Source organism: Corapipo altera, unplaced genomic scaffold (assembly GCF_003945725.1).
Source record: "Corapipo altera isolate COAL_440 unplaced genomic scaffold, ASM394572v1 295, whole genome shotgun sequence".
NCBI classification, from domain to species: Eukaryota; Metazoa; Chordata; class Aves; order Passeriformes; family Pipridae; genus Corapipo; species Corapipo altera.
Genome location: NW_020884936.1, coordinates 3574598 through 3594761, shown reverse-complemented (window position 1 = coordinate 3594761; position 20164 = coordinate 3574598). Strand labels below are relative to the sequence as shown.

The window sequence follows — 20164 nt, the reverse complement described above, 5'->3', positions numbered from 1 at the left end:
CCTTCCTGGCTGTGCAAAGGCAAAGAGCAGATCCATCATGATTTTTGCTACGAGATCCCTTCCCACTCAGCCTGTGAGTGTGGTGGCTTTCCAGTGTCTTGAAATCCAGGGAAAAGCCCTTGTGGAACGCCTGGTGGTGGGATTCAGTGACAGGATGAAGGGCAGGATGCCACCAGGACTGTCCACAGAAGGAGGAGGGAGGGATGGAGGGAGCAGAGGCCGTGACCTTGGCATGAAATCTTTAACTCATGATCACTGGGGTGGGATCAGCAGGAGATCAAGGCAGGACACTTCCCAAACACCTTATCAAGCGCTTCACATTCCCGCTGATTCCCTAGGGAGTTATTTTTGTGCAGCTTCAGTGTGGAGACTTGATTCACGTGGAAAACAAAACTTGCTGGGTGAAGTCTACGCTCACGTAGTCGGGTCCAACCACGTCGACTCCGTGCAGTGCTGTTAATTCTGAGATTCTTCATCAGCTACTTCTAAAGTGTTCGAACGACGTGATTTTGTTGTGGTTGCTGCCGCTCCTCTTGCCTAAGTTAAAACTTTTTTAATATTAATCTTTTTTGACCGGTGTGAGGTGTCAGCTCTCTGCAAGCATTAATTTGCTCCCGCTTCACCAGGAGCACTACGACGTTACTATCGCTGAGCTCGATTATTTTGTCTTCTTGTTGTTGTTGTTGTTGTTTTCTTTTTCCCAGTCGGCTTCTCAAGTTTTTCCCCCTTTTTCCCCTCTACCCGAACCTTCCGGGCTGAGATGATCCCCTTCCACTTACAATCCTTTATTGTAGATCACAGTCTTACTGGTGGTGGCCACTGCGATCTCCGGCTCCAGCCGAGACGTCTCAATCTGTGAAAATCAAAGAGGAGGTGAGATCAGAGCGTTGTGCTGCAGCAGGAGCTCCACAGATCAATAAATTAACGTGGAGAAGCACGATATGGAAATAATTCCATGCCAATCTCGCCTTCCCCATGTCATTTTAACGTGCTTTACTCTGCTCGAGCCTCAAAAGAGCCCTGTGTGGATTGACTTGTATTATAGGAAATGATGCCTGGATATATTCAATGAATTATAGAGTGTCTCCCAGGCTCTCCCACCGGTTTCCAGGGGACAACCCTTCCTTTTCCCACAGCCGAGGTGCTGTAAGGAATCCAGCCCCCAAAGTTGTGGCTTGGACCTGGAAAAACCAAGGGCTGAGTGGTGCAACGAGGGGACAACCTCATTCCACTCCATCCATCCTCCAAGAGGGATGGATCACAGCTAAAATCCACCAGCTCCTTTCTCTGCCTCCATAAAATCTCCAGTCCTTCCCCAAGTTCTTCCTTTTGCCAGCTTCATACGAAGCTTTCTCTTGCTCTGAAATCACTCCAAATCTGTGCATCCCTGGGAGGAATCCACGGTGCTCCCAGCTCCCACGACAAGCAAAGATCCCGCTCCCAGCCGGGACAGGGCACCTCGCAAAGCCTGGAATTTTAGAAATCCTATACATTGAATCGATGCTGTTGCTGACACAATGCTAAGAACCCACGTTAAAAATCGAAATGCTTTTGAAAATGTTTAACCTAGTTAGACAAATTAGCAAAAATTTGTGCAAAACAATTTAGGTATTTAAAATATTCAATGTTTTTAAAAACTGGAAAAACTGTTCTTAGCTTTCAGCTGCAAAAACCCAACAAAATATAACATCAAAGCAATCTTAACATGAGGTGCAACATAACCCTTCAGCAAAGCTGTTAAACAGCTACTGAAGCATCATGGGAAATAGCACTTCATTTATTCAAATGCACATATGTCAGGTTTTTGCACCATATGTCATTCCAAGCTATTTACAGTAATAATTAAATCTTAATCAACGTTTAACCTCTGTAAAATGTTTGAAGGGATCTAATCACCCTTCAGACTGCACTAATGAAGGAGAAATATATAAACATAAAAAGAAAATGATGCATAGATAGCACACCAGAAAGAACAGTAATTGCAAAATTGTATTTCTTTTAAATATAATCAGCAAATTATGTAAAGTAAGCCAACGAGTATTTTAAGTGAAGACATCTTGGGTGTCAGAGGTGTGATCAGCTAATTTTGTACTGCTATCCATAACAGATGTAGCATATTTTCTTTTAGTGCCATTATTAGCAACTTCACCATCTCTTTCTGTGCTGAAACCCGGAGTGCAGCGTTGTGGTGGGGAGAGCACCCGGCAAAGGTGCAGGAGAGGCGATTCTCACGTACCCCCGGCACCGGCGGGATCCGTTCGGAGGCAGGATTAGCTCCGATCTGCCTGGCTCTGACGCAGCTTTCCCTCCCATTGTTGTCGGATTTCTCCTTCCAGAGACAGGCAGAAAAGCTCCCGGGTTTCGGGGGGTGGGCGGGTTCGTCCATCGGTAGGAAAATATCCAGGTGGGAAGTGGGGTCACGGCCCACGGAGGGGTTCAAGGAATAACTGGGTGTGGTGCTTGGTGGTCGGTCAAAGGTTGGACTGGGTGGTCTTGGAAGTCTTTTCCAACCTTAATGATGCTGTGAAGTGCTTTAAAATGGCCTGGAATTGGGTGGGGTTCAACGCTGACCACTGGGGATGTGGGGCAGCTCAAAACCCAACCCACTACTGGGATGTCTCCACGGAGAGCCACCACGATCCCTCCCTCTCCAACGGGGGCTGGAGAGGTGGGAGCTCCAAGGAAAGCCACATCTGCCTTGGTGGACCCCAAACCAGTGGTCTGAAAGCACGACCTGTAGGGAAGTGCTGAGGACGTGGATGTGCTGAGCCTGGAATAGAGAAGTTCCAGGGGTGCGTGGTGGGATTTGCGTGTGCGAGGGGCTGTGGAAGAGAAGAAAAGCAGGAATGTTTTGTTCACGCTCTCTTGGGACACAATTCAAAAAGCAGGGAGTGCGATCCAAGCTGAACAGCAGGAAGAGTATCCTAGTGGGAAGGAGCAAAATATCACAACCAAACGCTTTGGGGAAGGTGTGGGGTGTCTGTGGTGGGAAGTTTTCAGCACAAATGAGATGAAACCCATCAAGAATAGTTTAAGCAGAATTGTCTCAGCGGAGGGAGACAGATGAGATAATTGCTTGGAGGCTCTTCCAGCTTCCTCCCCATGGGTCCAGGAGGGAGATGGCTTCGTTCCCTGCATGGATGAGCTCTCCATCCACAGCAAGGTCGTTGGATGAGGTGGTTTTTGGAAGGATGGGATTGAAGAGGGATAGTTCAGAGACAGATTATGGTGTCTGAGGAGAAGGACACAGAAATCAATGTCTAATTTGGAAGTGTTCAAAAAACACATTGATGGGGACACGGGTCAGTGGGGAACAGTTGGACTTGATGATATCAGAGGGCTTTTCCAACCTTAATGACTCCATGATTCTTATGCAGGATGGACACGTGGACAGGGACCCCTCTGAAGACCTTGGAAGGAGATACAACCAGTCCCAGGCACTGGCCTGGAGCTGTGTAATTATCAGACTCACTCAAGCCCCCTTTCCAAAGCCTGGGAAGATGGAAAAGAAATTTGCTGGGGAGGTGGAGGTGACTGGTTGAACTGGAGCCATTTCTGGCTGAATTTAACAAAGCAGGTATTAAAAACTGCTCCAGAGTCTCAGGAGCTCCAAGGGGTGAGTCTGCACCAAGGAGGCAGGTACAGGAAACTGGGAAAGCCTTCAGAAATCCATCAGGAGTAACTTACTCTTCCCACTGTGGGAAATCAAATGGAGAAGAACAGGGAGAAGCATTCGGGTGATGGGTTACAGGTATTGAGGTAACATTAAATCACAAACTTACTGTTCACCAGTTCAGTCTTAGACTCTCTCAGGGTTTTTTGTTGGAAAGTGTAACTTCACCTAATTTGGCACAGACTGCTATTCCAGCTGTCCAGCACCCCGGACCTGCTCAGCCAACCTTCCACTGGCAGACACATCTGGAGACCAGAGCTTCTTGTCAGGTTTTTTGTGTCTCAGCTTCCAAGACCTCCAGCAAGGTCCTTGCTGGCCATGGCCATGCTGGGAACCCCCCTGTCAAGGAATACCTGCCTTGGAGAGTGCTCTGAGGAGCAGGTTCTACCCTGCTGGGACTACACTGATGGGACCTGTCCCCCCTCACACAGGGTGACTTTGTCCTTTCAAACCAAGTGTGGGCCTGGGTTTGGACTGTTGTCCATCCTCTTCCTCCCAGTGAGGTGCTGGAGCAAGGAATGGATCCTCTTCCTGCCCTTGAGATGGTGGCACTGGGGTGCCTACCAGAAAATGGTCTTCAATAATGGATCCAGGAGAAGTCCAGGAGGGATGCAAGTTCCTACAGCACTGAAGGACACATGGTGTAAAAGCACCACTCCCAGACAGGGTTACAGGGGGCTTGTTTGGGGTAAAACCCCAGGATTTCAGGCTGATGGCTGCACTGACCACTCGGTGTCCTGGTATACCAACATGGGAGATATTATGATGAGGGAGTGGGAGAAGGAGGAATTGCTTCACCCCCCTGTGAGGCTACTGCAGGAAGAAGATCCTCACTGGGGACATGGCCAGGGTGCATCTCCAAACTCATCCAAGTTGCATTCCACATGACCACGATCCACTACAACACCTGGGAACTGGTGCATCATGAGGATGCTCCTCTTCCCACTGGTAGATATCCAAGGGAGAAAACCCCAAGAAAGGGTGTCCCCTGCCCTTATTGAGGCAGTTGTTTACAGACCAGCCCCACGCAGGTGATGCAGGGCGGGGTGACAGCACCGCCCCTCCCAGATCCATCCCCGCAGGGAAACAAAGCCACCACACCGGGAATCGCCTCTCCCGGTGCCCGGCACACGCCAGCTCTTCTTCCCCCCATCCCTGCCTTTGCAGTGGGAGCCTCTCTCCTCTCATCAGCACAGACAAGGCTAATTGGGGTGATAAAGAACTGGCTCCGAGTGCTGGCGTGGGCTGGAGGAACAAATGGTGCGGTGGTCACAGCTGGTGCTGCAGGGATGGGGAGGGAGAGGGTGTGAGGAGGCTCCCGGCGCCCCGAGTTCCCTCAGCCCGTGTTGGATGCGGGGTGGGGGGTTGTGTGTGTTTTGCAATCGCTGCTGACACGGGTGTAACTCCCATGCGCGGCCGGTGAGGCAGCAGCAGGCAGAAAGCAGATGCTTTTTGTTTGGGGTTGATACTCATTTCTATCCCAGCTCGGGAAAAGGTGTAGAAAGGAATGTGCTCCTAAGAGTGCAGGGAGAGAGATAGGTCTAGGCTCGCTGCCAGGGATCCTGCAACGATATGGAAGGCAGCTAGGGGAGACAGGAGCAGATGGATTTGGCATACAGCTCATCGCTCAGCCAAAAAAAAAAAAAAAAAAGGAGGGGGGGGAGAAGAAGGAAGAAAGCAGCCAATTTTGGTAGGGGGAGGGTCATGTGGACTGACGGATGCTGCGCTGGGAGGTGGGGGAAGGGAGGACCAGGCTGGTCACTGTGTCTTCTGCTGCTGCCTTGGCAGTGCCAGCGAGGAGAGCCGGTGGTGGTTTCAGTTTGGAGCCTGGGAAGGGTGTCCTGCCCTTCCAGCAGCCCTCTGCCACCTCCTCCTGGGACATCAGACATCAGGGCAATGGCCAAGGGCAGCTCCAGGATATCTGAGACCCGTTGAAGCTCAGCAAGGTGTAACAAGGACTGTAAATGGCACCACAGAATCATTAAGGTTGGAAAAGCCCCCTGAGATCATCGAGTCCAACCATCATAGAATCATGGAATCATCTGGGTTGGAAGGGACCTCCGAGATCATCAAGTCCAACCCTTGATCCACTACCACTGCAGTTACTAGACCATGGCACTGATGCCAGATCCAGTCTCTTTTTAAAAATCTCCAGGGACGGAGAATCCACCACTTCCCTGGGCAGCCCATTCCAATGGCTGAGCACCCTCTCTGCAAAGAAATTCTTTCTAATCTCCAACCTAAACCTCCCCTGGCACAGCTGAAGACCGAGCCCTCTTGTCTTGCTGATGGTTGCCTGGGAAAAGAGACCAACCCCCCCCTGGGTCCCCCCTCCTGTCAGGGAGCTGGGTTTCAACCCAGCACTGCCAAGGCCACCATTGACCCATGTCCCCAAGTGCCACATCCACAGGGTTCTTAAATCCCTCCAGGGATGGGGACTCCATCACCTCCCTGGGCAGCTGTGCCAGGGATGGACAACACTTTCCATGAAGGAACTTTTCCCAATAACCAACCTAAACCTCCTCTGGCACAGCTGGAGGTCGTTCCCTCTCCTCCTGTCCCTTGTTCCCTGGGAGCAGAGCCCGACCCCCCCCTGGCTCCCCCCTCCTGTCAGGGAGTTGCAGAGCCAGAAGGTCCCCCCTGAGCCTCCTTTTCTCCAGGCTGAGCCCCCCCAGCTCCCTCAGCTGCTCCTGCTGCTCCAGCCCCTTCTCAGCTCCGTTCCCTTCCCTGCACCCGCTCCAGCCCCTCCGTGTCCTTCCTGTTGCAATGAGGTCTCTCCTTGTGAATCTCCAGTCAACTGGGATGTCCCCAGTTATCCAGGACTGCTGATAAATGATGGAAAGTGTCTCAGTGAGTCCTTCCACCAGCTCCTCAGCACCCTTGGGTGGATCCCATCCTGCCCATGGACTTGTGTGTGTCTAAATGCCATAGTAGTTCTCCGGCCATTTCCACTTGGATTATGGGGCTTGGAGTAACCTGGGATAGTGGAAGGTGTCCCTGCCCATGGCAGGGGGTGGAATGAGATGGTCTTTAAGGTCCCTTCCAACCCAAACCACTGGATTCCTCCCCATGGAATGAGATGAGGAAACCACTCTTTGCTAGGAAGTGTCTCTTGGAAGTGTTATGGACCAACCGAAGGTGACCTGACAGGTGAGAGAATGTGGAAAACCTTTTAATCAAACCACAAAAGGTGTTTTTCAAAAGATCTCCAGCCTCTGGTTACAGAATCCAAGCAACTGTGGAGCTACAAGACCTCTCAGTATCCTGCTTCAAAGAGCATCAGCCATTCCCATGGTTGGCATTTTCCTAAATTCCGAATTCCAGCTTTGCACGGATCTATTTGCTGCCCTGAGGAGATCTCTCCTTCCAGAAGCTTTCTTCCCATGAAAGTATCCAAAGATAATTAAATCACCCTTGTTAAATTTTATAAGACAAAACTCACAGTTCTTCTCTGCAAGGTCCATCATTGCTTGAAAATCTCCTTTCTGACAATTTCCCAGTTTTTCTATATAGTTAAAAACCATCTGTACCCCAAAACTGGACACACTGGTTGAGAGATGGTCCTCTTGACTAATGTACACAGAAACATAAAGGTCTAAAGGACCTTTAAGATCAAGTCCAACCATTGCATGGTAACCAATAACTTCATAACTAATTGATACTCAGTTTTCTGCCCAAATCATAAAACTGGGAAAAAAACCCCAATTTTGAGGTAAACCTGAACTTTGTGAAGTTTTCCTTCAAATCAATAATAAAAATTGAACTTAAAAGTGGTGCGGTTTTCTTCATTTTATGCTTCTCTAAAGTCTTTTTGACCCCTTTCTTGTAAAGAAACATTTGGTTTTCATAGGAGATAACACTGTATTTAGTGAAAATGTTTTTCTCAAAAGCAGGGAAAGAAGGAAAGAAGTAAAGCAAAGCAGGCAAGGACAGATCAGAATTAGAATCACAGAACCATGGAATGGTTTGACTTGGAAAGGACCTTATAGACCATCCAGTTCCACTCCCCTGCCATGGGCAGGGACACCTTCCACTAGCCCAGGTTGCTCCAACCTGGCCTTGGACAATTCCAGGGATCCAGGGGCAGCCACAGCTTCTCTGCCCAACCTGGGACAGTGCTGACTAAGCAGATGAGGACACTCCTCTGCCCTTTCACCACCACGTGAATGAATTCACACCCAATTCATCAGATGGGTAAAGGACCATCTGATCCTTTACCCAGGCAATCAGGCAATCCAGGTAATTTACAAAATTTCCTGTTTGCAAACAGGAGTCTGGAATTCCTGCCACGTGTGCAACAGGGAAATCCCTGCAACGCCAAAGTTCTGGGAGGGATTTCACAAGAAGCATTTTGGACAACGTTGTCAGGGACAGGGTGGGATTGTTGGGGTGTCCTGTGCAGGGCCAGGAGTTGGACTGGATGATCCTTGAGGGTCCCTTCCAACTCAGGATATTCCATGATTCTGTGATAAATGGCTCCAAATTCAGAGCTCTGTCTCCAAACAGTGAGGTTTCAGGGATATATCATTTCATGGTGTGGTTTTTGGGATTGTCCTGTGCAGGGCCAGGAGTTGGACTGGATGATCCTCAAGAGCCTCTTCCAACTCAGGATATTCTATGATTCTCTATAGCCAGGGAACCATTTTCCACCCTGTCCCACAGGCAGCTGGAGGTGGATGTTGGTGCTCAAAGCATCCATGGCAAAAAAAACCCAAACCAAACCAGAAAAATCTTCTGAAATGCATAAACCTCAAAAGCCAGAACAGCCAAATATTCCAACCTTCCTCCTTTTCATTGTTTCAAGGAAGGGAGGAAAAACAAAAGTGTGTTCCCTCTGACAGGGAGAACTTTTACAACAAAGGTGTATCTTAGTCTAACCCTTGGCAGGACACACCTAGAACGACCACTAAAAATGCCTGAAATTAATTTTGCCCCCATTTTCTCTCCTTTCCTTAAAACAGTGGAAAGGAGGAAAGTCGGAATATTTGGCTGCTCTGGAATATTCAGCTGTTCCGGAGCATTTGGCTGTTCTGGCTTTTGAGGGTTAAACATTCCAGGAGACTTTTTTTTTTTTTTTTTTGGCCATGGATGCTTTGACCACCAACATCCACCTGCAGGACGAGGTAGAAACCAGGCTGGGAAGGGTCTGAACGTGGCACCACATGTATCCTGCCACGACATCCGTTAGATATCAAGGATGACAGGGATGCTGCTGGAGTTGTTCACACCCTCTCACATCTGTTGACACCTCTGCCCTGTCCCCTGAACACGTCACTGCTTTTTAGCAAAGCAGGAATCCAAGTGTCAGCAGCACCTCGGGTGCCATCGGCTTCCTGGAGCGAGAGGAGCAGGAACATTCCTTGTGCTCAACAGATGTTTGGATATGGATGTGCAGCTGCTTTTTGAGACTCCAGATACAGGGACGAAGATGTTCCTGCCCCTCAGCTTAAATGGGAACAACTGATTCTGCCCTGAAGCAGAGTTTGAAGGATTTATGGATCGGTTATGGGATTGCAGCATCCACTAATTCACTGGTGGATTTGGTGCTGGGTTAATGGTTGGACTTGGTGATCTTAAAGGTCTTTTCCAGCCTAAATGATTCTATGGTTTAGTGGTGGACTTGGTGGTGTTGGGTTTAATGGCTGGACTTGATGACCTTAAAGGTCTGTTCCAGCCCGAGTCTATGATTCGATATAATCGAGGGTGGCAGACTTGAATTTCAGCTTCAGAAGCTGAAAATCATCACATCACAGGTTCTCTGGAGAAAAATAATGTGCAAACCCATGAGGATTTTAATCAGATGGGGAGAAGGGAAACATGGCATTTTAGGCTAAAGCCCAACTAAGCTGGAGCAGAGAATCTCCCACATGGCAGTGAGCTCCCCTCCCCTGTTTGTGTCCATGAGTGATGACAACAGTGTCAGCAGGTGGGATAATAACACATGACACCTCAGGCTGGAAGGGAACTCCAATTCCCTGCGTGTCCCTGCCTGTCCTGGAGCAGAGCAGCTCAACATCTGTGTTCCCCTGCTGTGCTCCAGCCCCCAAATCAGTCCACCAGTAGGACACCAGCTCTAACCTTCCAGTTCCCCACAGGAACCCTCCTGGTATCTCAAATAAAGGTTTGAAACCATAAGACTTCAAATAGCAAGACCAAAAAAAAAAAAAGAAGTTCCTGCTGTCTGTCTTCCAGAGAAAAGAGGTTGATCAGAAAAGACAACAGGCCTTTTCAGGACCTAAGATGCCTTTTCTCCTCTTTTCTCCTCCACTCTGGAGAAGGTCTGCTCATGTGTAGGAGGTCACTGACCATGGGATTAAAGTCTCAGTTTGCCACATTAAATTCATTTCTACAGGAGCTCCAGAAAGGTGGATGTTTTAGGCTGGTACCAGAGCAGAATTGTTGTGATCTCAGGTCAGCTGGACTCCTCGGGGAAGGATCTTCAGGAGAGGGCAAAAGAAACTTCCTCCTGGCCTCATGAAAGAAACCCCACACAATGCTGACTTTTGGGGGGAACACTCAAGACAACTGCTTGGTGGGAAAAGTCATCAGCCCACTTCAAATATGACCCAAAATCACAGGGGTCAGTTATGATCACTGCTCCTTGCTGGAGTGAAAAGCATCTACAGAGACATTTGGGAGTTTCTCCCCTTCTAAAAGAAATAAAAACTCCTGATTTTAAATGTGGACATTATGAACGTGACAAGTTCCCCTTTTGATGGAAATGGGGTATTTTAATATTTCAATTATTTAATTTTAATCCTCAAGCAGCTCTGTGGAGGAGGAAATTATCTGTTGCTCTTTGGTGAAAACATCAATCCCTGCAATCCTCCTGCTGTTAAGAAGGAAGGGCATGATGGAAGAGCAGGATTTAGGGATGCCCTTGTTGCTTTAATGCAGCTAATCAAGTTCCTTGGGATTTCCAGCCTCCAGCCCACTTCCTTCTCTTCCAGACCAACAGCACCACTAGGAACAGGCTGCTGGAGCCAAATGATTTAGAAAGCAATTACAGATAATTACACACATGAAATTTGATTAATAAGGCATTTTCTGCCACAAGCAGGCAAGTCTGGACAACAGGTCGCCTTCCTTTTGTATCCTGTATCTCTTGGAGTAGCTTTAGGTACAAGTTGTTGCAGATGAGACAAATCAACCATCTCCAAATATGCCCAAAAGGACAAATCCAACCCTGTGTGACACGAGAGGGATAAGGCAGGAAAAAACCAGGGAAGAGCTGGGGGTGAACCCGGTTACACCAAATAAAGAGGCTGCTGGTGACCAAAAGGGGTTGGACTTGACGATAATAAAGGTCTTTTATGATCTTAACAATTCCTGGGGTGTCCTGGGCAGGGCCAGGAGTTGGATTTGATGATCCTTGGGGGTCCCTTCCAACTCAGGATATCCTGTGATATCCTGAGAAAGTGGACTGAGCTGTCAGGGAGGGCTGGCAGAAAGAGGGGAAAGGACTTGGCTTTCAGGACAAGAATAAAGCAGCAGAACCAAGGAGCCACAGGAGGAGTGCAGAGGGCAGGAGCAGCCAGGGATGGCCACCTCCACCTCCACGGGCTGGCAGGGCAGGAATCCTTGGGGGAAGTGCTGCGGGAGGAGCCGCTCTGTTTACAGTAGGTGCTGCTGAAAGGTGTCCCGAAGAAAGACAGCAATTAACAGGCCCGCAAAAAAATGGCTTCTTTCCACAAAGAGCCTTTTAAGTATGTTTTTCGAGCCACTTGAAGGGTTAATGTTTAGCTGTTTATCCGGAGTTGTCGGATGTCAGCTCTTTCTTTTGACTCCTAATGGCTTATAGCCATCAGGAGGTGAAGACTCCTCAAAAGAGATGGTGTCAGGAATGTTTTTTTATGCCCACCAGCACCCACACACCTGCAGGAGCCTGTGCTTGCAGCAGAGATAGTTTACATACTTGAACCTGTATCCCAGGGACAGGGATATAAACATGAAACCAGATCCTGTCTGACACCGCTGCCGAAGCCCCTGGGCAGTACAAAGGGGTCCTTTCTCCCACACCCACCCCGGATGACCACAAAGAGCAGTTTGGTTCAAGCTGTGCTTCCCAGCAAGAACAAGCCCTGCTGGTCCAGGTTAAGATTTTAAGGCCAGATCCTGGAAAGTTTTCAGCCCCTTTGACTCCCGGCGGCCGCTGGTCCTGAAACAAAGGCCCGCTCTCAAGAGCGGGTTCAAAAACCAGCTGGGCCACAAATCAAAGCCCCTCAGACAGGGAAGGTGAGAACAAAGACTGGGGCTCCAAATCAATCAGAGCTCTGCTCACTGTGACCTCCCCCAGACCAGAGATGTCACTGAGCCCGATAATTGCACTGGGAGGTGCAAACGGGCTGAGCAGTTGTAAATTTAACCACCCCGAGTCTCCCAGGAGCTTGTAAGGAGTGATGGTGCAGCCCCTGAAGACCAGATCCATCCTCTTCCTCTTGGGAATGCCTCATCCCTGGCAGTGTTCAACTGGAAGGTGTCCCTGTCCATGGCAGGGGGTTGGAACTGGATGGTCCTTAAAGTCCCTTCCAACCCAAACCATTCTGTGATCCTAAGAAAGAAAGACATTTGCTCCCAGGTGTGACTGAGATCTCCCAACTCCAGCCCACTGGGGAGTGAGTAGGTACAGGAAATTCCTTGATTTTGAGAAAGAAGAGTGGGAAAAAACACATGGAAAGGGGAGATGATCCAGAAATGTTCTTTGCTTTGCAAAACTGGTTCCTTCTCTCCGGGTCAAGAGGAGTTTCAGTTGTGCCAGGACATGAATGAAAAGGGAAACGCAACGAAAACCAAACTAATGAGTTTGGGAAATGGGAGGTGACCCTGGGACAAGGCAGATGCAGCTTCTGTGAGATCACCACCCATGGATTTGCATCTGGAAGTGCTGCTGCATCCAGGTGGAGCAGTCAGAAGGAAGCTACTGGGCTGCAGCATCTTCCCCATCCATCTGCTACAGTCCCAGAAAAGGAACCTAAAAGAGCATCACGTGGTAGCAGTGAGGATTTATGAGACAAACATGAAAATTTGAGGGTTTTCCTGACTTGGGTGGAACAAGAATGCCCCAGTCATGTACTATCTGGAACTTTGGGGTCATTTGGTCTGTAGAAGTTCTCTGCAGAAACACCAAGCACTGACCTGAAGCCCTCCCTGAAGCAGGAGGGGGCTGGTGGCTGTTGGTTCAGCAACTCAGGCTGAAGCACCACTGGAAGTGGAGGAGAGGACTGCTAAGCCTGACATTCTCTCCTCATGGGTTTAGGAACTGAGGAATGCCCTAAAGTGCCTCGAGAAGGAGGTTTGGAGCACGTGAACCTGCCTCTGTCCTTGCCTCCAACATGCCTGAGTTCCCCAAAAAAGCTCTGTGACCGTGTAGACATGGAAGTTTGTAGCATGGAGAGTGGGCTGACCTCGCAGGTTCTAAAGCAAACACAGTTTCAGGCTTCTTTCTGTTGGTGTCACACTGGAGATGATGCCAGAGAGAGGGAAACTCCAGGTGGGAGCAGGAACTGGGGCAGATCACGGGCCAAGAGCATGTCATAGAATCATAAAATGGAATCCCAGAATGGTTTGGGTTGGAAGGGACCCTTAAAGACCATCTCATTCCAACCCCCTGCCATGGGCAGGGACATCTCCCACTGGATAGATTGTTCCTGGTAGAAGAACCTCTACAGGAGATCTGTGATGGATTGGGAACAGTCCATGGATACCTACAGGAATATAACACCAACAGTTCCTGTGATGATTAACAAGAGCTCATTGCCATCCTCTGGGAAGACCCTCCCAGCTCCTGGCACATCTCTCTACAAGCCTAAGCACCACCAGAAACCCAACCAAACCATCCCAGGCCCTCCTAAACACTTCCAACAACCCTGTGTGCCAGCAGGATCCTGGGCAGCAGCTTTCCTGAGCAGCACAATTAGAGGGAAACTCAAAGTTGCTATGAGAATTGAGGGAATGTGCAGCACAGGAAACAAGCTGCTGTGATATTTATTTTTTTTTTTTCCTAGTTGCTTTGACAGGAAAGGTGTTCTGCAGATGCCAGGCTGCCAGGGGGAGCAAGGGGAGGAAGCAGGTGGGGCTGAGTCAGGAACACGTCGTCTCCTGCTTGGTGCTTTCAAGGGATGGTGAGAGCAGGAGAGGAAGGGAGGAAGCAAATGGCAAAATAACTCCTGTCTCAAACCAAGGGAGCTGGAAACCTTCCCAGAAATTGGCTGTTTAGCCCAGAGTGGGGTTCAAGTTCACTGCTCACCCCTTTGGGAGCAGCTTCAGCCCAACCTTCCCTGTCCAGCAGTCAGTGCAGGAGCACCTCCTCGGGACCTACGGGTGGTGAGGACTCCGGTTGTGCTGCAGGGCTGAGGTGCCATCTCTTCATGGAATCGTGGAATTGTTTAGGTTGGAAAAGTCCTCCAAGACCATCGAGTCCAACCATTCCCCAGCACTGCCAAGGCCACACTGACCCATGTCCCCAAGTGCCACATCCACACGGCTTTGAAATCCCTCCAGGGGTGGGGACTCCACCACATCCCTGCGCAGCCCGTTCCAATGCTTGACCACCCTTATGGGGAAGAAATTTTCCCTAATATCCGACCTAAACCTCCCCTGGCACAACTTGAGGCTGTTTCCTCTGCTTCTGAACGAGCTCCTGAGACAGAATCAAGTACTGAAGACTGGTCCCACGGTGGTTTGAGCTGTTCTGGTGACCTGAGGAAGATTCACAGCCAAGGCTGTGATTTGATTTGGAGCAGGGAAGGATTTATCACAAAAAGAGCTCGTGGTAAATACCTTGGTCTCCAGGTCTGCTGTTCTCCAAAGCTCACCTCCTCTACCACTTCTCCTCTCCCACCCTCCCATGTGCAGAACTATGTTACCTGAAGGTCAGAACTGGGCCCAACACATTCCCAAACACCACAGGTTTCCTTTCAAGCCCTACTTAAACCACGCCAGTATTCAGCCACTCACTGTCATTAAATCCTGGGCTCAAACAAATAGTTTCATAAGCATTAGAGAAGCTCTCACAGATGACTTCTCCTTTTTAAGTCCATGTGGAAAGCAGAGATACTCCTGCCTATGTCAACAGTTGCTGTGCCAGAAGAGAAGCTGGATCAGTGCACAGGAGAGGAACCTCAGATGAACCTCTTGACGCTTCCCAAGTCAACGACGGAGCGTCGCCCGCGTGTCAGTGGGAAACCAAACCCTCCAGGCACAGCTTGAATCTTCTGCAGTCTTTGGGAGACACATCCCACTGAGCTTCCAACCTCCTGCCAGGACCTCGTGCCGCTTCTTCCCTGCGAGGAGCTCCTTCCAAGACCAACCATCCATCCCAAGGGTAGACGTTGGCCGGCGCTCCCGGGTTACCAGACTCCCGGGAAGCTGTTCCTCAGGCCCAGAAGCAAAGCAACACCACAGAACTTCTCACTTCTCAAACATTTTTCCCCATGGCAGCTGGCAAATCCTTCCCTTCGCTTCTCATCCAACTTGGACAAAATTACTGCAGAGAATCCCTCCTGCTCCCCTCCCCCCCTCCCTGCTCCTGCAATGCAATCCCAAGGGAGAAGTGGTTTCATGGGGACCCCCTGCTGTCTTGCATCTGATTTCCCTCCTAAGTATGGTATGGGGAAGCGTCTCGAGGGCTATGGCTGTGACCTCCATACAGCTCTTTTGTCAAGTGCCATTTCATTAAAAAATCAGCCTTTTAACTGTGGACACATTTCAACCTCACCAAATCTGCTAATTATTGACAGTTGGTGAAGAGGAGATTTCACTTGTTCCTCCTGTTAAACTGCATCTAATTAGTAATTACTGGTTCACTGTCATCTTTACTGCAATAATCCCACTGCACATTGGCTCATTAACCTTTTGCTTTTCTAAAGCAGCCTGCCAACAAGATGAAGGCTAAAACAGATTGGAAAACAATAGCTCAGCCTTGGATTTTAGGCTGTTTATTCCCCTTGTCCTGGAGATCCAAAAGGAAGATTATTTTTAAGGAAAAGGCTTTGGGCCCAAATCAGATTCCAGAAGATGGTCTGGTTTGCCCTGACCAGCGCCCAACACCCTCTGAACTTCACCCACGGCGAGGGCACCTCAGGACTGCAGGTATTGGAAGGGCTTCTCTTCCATCAGCTCTTGCTCCAGCTCCATTTCTCACCTGGCTTTATCCTCCTTTAACACAATCCCACTGGACACGGGGCAAGGCGAGTTTGCAGCCAGTGGGAAGTTCCAACCACGTCCTCGTGGATCCTGCAAATCCTAACGAACGGTCGGGACGAGCGGGGACCAAAGGGTGGGAAAATCAGTGGAGCAAACCCCGTGGTTCTTTCTTTTGCTGCTACACTGAATTTCATTTGCACAAGTCCCATTTTCAGTTTGGAACTGTCACAGCTGTTTCCATTGGCAGTGCATAGCTGAGTAGGAGTTGTCAGTGGGGATGCTGTAGGATAAGGCGGTTGGAGAAGAGATTCCCCGGGGGGCATGGGAGGCAGTTGGAGGTTGTGGGCTAAATGCATTAACTACATGTTTCTCCTAAACTTAACAGCAGCGAATTACTCAATGCATATTTGATGCATTTAGGTACAGGAGTTAACACTATGTTGGGATGAAGGGAGCGTTTCTCAGCGTATTCCCGAAGATCCACGTCTTGATGGGTTTATTTTTACGAGGTGATCTTCAAACCCACAACGTCCAGAAACAAGCTGTAATTCTGGAGCACCCGCTGCAGAAACCAAAGTGGAATTTCATCTGCACAAAACCAAGGTCTTGCCTACACTAAACATCGACCCAGGAGAAGATCTGGATGCATTAACCTTCCCGGCACATGAAGGTTGTTCGCCTCCAGAATTTTCATTTGCCTGATATCAGTGTCTCTGTTTGCAACCAGAGCTGAACTCTGATTTCTCTGAGGTCATCTGAACACAGGAATAACTCCAGAGCAGCTACAGCTGTTGTGATAAGGTGGCTGCATTTATCATTTATCTAGCAAAGTTATTAAGTCTATTACAAGGCTTCAATTCTGCTTGAAAATTAATGGTAAGTTTGAGCACCTTTAGAAGAGTGAATCAAACACAGCCAATCTAAAACAAGCCCTTAATAACAAATCAGCTTCTGGTTTTGCTCCCTGACTCAGGAAAAAGGAAAATGAATGCCTGATGAAGGGCAGAATTTGGCTCCTTTGCGATTCCTGAAGGGGTTGGTGCTCAGACCATGATCATATTTTTGGGACAGAACAGGCCTATTCCACCTCATTGTTAATAATTTGCTCAGTACAGCAGCAGCATCTGGGTCATGTTGTGTTCACCTGCCGAGGTTGTGGGGACACCAAACACATGCAGACCTACTGACACCTGCACAGACACCCAGAGATCACTGCTCAAACACTCCAAGTCTATTAAATTCCTCATCTGACAAGATGGAATTATTAAGGTTGGAAAAGACCTCCGAGATCAAGTCAGGCTGTTAAAGTTCATGGACCAAGGATGAGCACCCAAGAGGTCACACGGTTTGAGAAATGCTTCCTGCAAGGAGACTCGGGTTTCCCATCCCAAACTGTGAAGAAATGGATCTGGAGAGGTTGTTCCACCTGCTCTGCTCACTTGAGCATCCCCACAGAAACCCCTAAAGAGAGAAGGAACATCCTTTAAACACACACTTATAACAAATGGAAACATAATGGGAAGATAAGCTGAGAGAGCCGGGGGTGTTCACTTGGAGAAGAGAAGGCTTCAGGGAGAACTTAAGAGCCCCTTCCAGTCAGGAGAGCTGGAGAGGGACTTGGGACAAGGGATGGAGGGACAGGACAAGGGGAATGGCTTCAAACTGACAGAGAGAAGGGTTAGGTGGGATACTGGGAAGGAATTCCTGTCTGGGAGGGTGGGGAGGCCCTGTCCCAGGTTGGGCAGAGAAGCTGTGGCTGCCTCTGGATCCCTGGAAGTGTCCAAGGCCAGGTTGGAGCAACCTGGGCTAGTGGAAGGTGTCCCTGCCCATGGCAGTGGGATGGAATGAGATGGTCTTTAAAATCCCTTCCAACCCAAACCATGATCCCACGATTCTAACACAGATCAGCCCAGGCTGCCTACGGAGAACCCGATTCCTTGGCATCAACAGATGTGAGGTCCAGCTGTGCACACGGAGCTCCCTCCAAAGGAGCAGAGCTGAGCTCCCAGCAGATAATGAGCTCAAGCACCAGCTGTAATGGTTTCTTTTCATTGACATGGAGCGTGGGCAGAGAGCACTTCACTGTGTTTGATCTCCTAATCAGCGCTGATTCATGTTTACACTGCAGATAACATTTCATCTGCTCTCAGAAGGTCATTTTCAAGTGATGCTGAACGCTTTCAGTGGTGCCTGATGCCTGCAATTTGAATATCCTCTCAAGCAAGCCAGACCTTCATTTTCCTCGTGGGCTTGAATTCATTCAGCTCTTAAAATCCACACAGTTTTCCCTGCTGTAATATCAGACACCACACATGATGAATTATCTGTCACCCATCAAGCTAAAATTCTAGTAGAAGGTGCCCATGGCATGAAACTGGGTGGTCTTTAATGTCCTTTCCAACCCAAACCAGTCTGTGATTCTGTGGTTTTGAGGGAATGGTGTCACCTTTGGGGTAATTGAGGTTGGTGTTACCCCCTGTGGTCTTACTTCCCTGACTATCTTGAGAGGAGACCTCCCAGGAAATGCCACAGCCACCTGATGGTGGGTGAAACTCCTTTCCCTGGAAATTACACCAGGGAGGGTTTAGATTAGATATTAGGAAGGAATTCTTCACTGAAAGGGTTGTCCAGCCCTGGCACAGCTGCCCAGGGCAGATCCTCATCCCTGGAGGGGTTTAAAATCCCTGTGGATGTGGCACTTGGGGACATGGGTCAGGGGTGGCCTTGACAGTGCTGGGAATGGTTGGACTGGATGATCTCAGAGGTCTTTTCATAGTATCATAGTATCATAGTATAGATTGGGTTGGAAAAGACCTCCAAGATCATCAAGTCCAACCCCTGATCCAACTCCAATTACTATATCATGGCACTAAGGGCCACGTCCAATCTCTTTTTAAAAACCTCCAGGGATGGTGAATCCAACCTTAAAAACTCTGTGGTTGCATGATTCCATGAAAAGGCAGCATAAGGGATGTTCTATCCCCAAATCTCCTTCCAACAGGAACTTTGGACATACTCCAGGCACGTACCTTGAGCAGGTGCAAGACCTGGCAAACCTCCTCAGGCTTTCATAACCAAAACCCTCTGAGCAGAACTTGGGATCAGAGCAAAAAGCTGATGGCCAGGGAGCTAAGGTTGAGCTCCTGCCAAAATGACTAACAAACTGTGGATATATGAATCCGAGGAGAAGCAGGAAAATCACATTGCTCCTGCAACTGGTACTTGTGCAACTTCTTTCTGGAATACTGTGTCTGGTTCTTATGGAAGTGCTCCAAAAAGGATGTTGACTAATTAGAAAAAGTTTAAGGAAGAGCCATATGAATCATTAAAGCTTCAGAAAACACGTCTTTTAGCAAGAGACTCCAAGATTGAGATGTATTCAGCTACTTAGAAGATGAAGGGACAGGTTTATCTCAGCCTGTAGAAGGACAACGGAGAATTTGTAACGTGTTTTTCAGTCAGCAGAGAAGTGTACAACAAGATTCCCTGGCTGGAAGTCGTGGATAAACCCACCCAGACTGAAAAATTATGAATTAAGCAACAGAGACACTGATAGCAATTTCTGATCAACTGTTCTAGTTGACACAAAGAGAACTCCAGCAAAGTCCTCTGCTCTGTCCGAGAGAGGTTTTATCACTTTAGAATAATGACCTTCCCTGATAATGTACAAATTCACAATCTTTAAGCTCCAAACACCAAATGGTCAAAATCAATGGCTTGGAAACAAACACACCTCAGCTATTTGTTCAACTAACTTGGTACAAGTGATTTCATTAGTCACTCCCTGTTTCCTTGGTTGGTTTTCTACTGTTCACCCCCAGGCTGGGTCTTCCCAGAGCCAGACTAGAAGATGAAAAGGCAGCTCTGGGAAGGTACACCACATCAAATGGGTGGTCCAGGCTCTTGGCTTCATGGACAAAGACTTGTTTTTACTGTGTTGACCCCAAGGAAACACCACTGTGATGGGAGAGGGGCCTTCACCCGCCTGGCGAAGCTGCACTTGAGTGAATAAAAAAGGAACAGACTTGGCTAAAAACTGGAGGAGCCTCCCACAGGAATGAGACTGTTTTGGAGGAAGGCACAACAAGCCCTGGTGTTGGTAACCCCCCCTGAGACACCCCCCTGCAGTGACCAGACACGTACTGACCTCGGACATCTGTGGGAAGAGGCTGATGGCCAAGGGGAGGGCCAGGCCAAAGGCAGCGAGGCACACAAGGCTTTGGACTGGGAGAATCATCCGGGGACGGGACCTCAGCAGGGAAGTTCTGGAAAGGAAAGGCTCTGTTAGACCAGTTCACAGACCAGGTGAGTGCATGGCATCGTCAGAACAGACGCTGGTGTCCACCC

The 20164-nt window shown here is 48.9% G+C and overlaps 1 protein-coding gene across 1 annotated transcript in view; it reads right to left on the bottom strand.

Annotated features, from left to right (window-relative positions):
- Nucleotides 1-7: 7 nt before the first annotated feature.
- Nucleotides 8-20164, bottom strand: part of SFXN5 (sideroflexin 5) — a 97407-nt gene continuing 77250 nt past the window's right edge. Inside the window, exons 13-14 of the mRNA XM_027660540.1 lie at nt 19965-20082; nt 8-853 (exon numbers count right to left, since the gene is read on the bottom strand). Coding sequence (XP_027516341.1) covers nt 776-853; nt 19965-20082 — 196 coding nt within the window. The 3' untranslated portion in view covers nt 8-775. The remainder of the gene's footprint in view (nt 854-19964; nt 20083-20164) is intronic.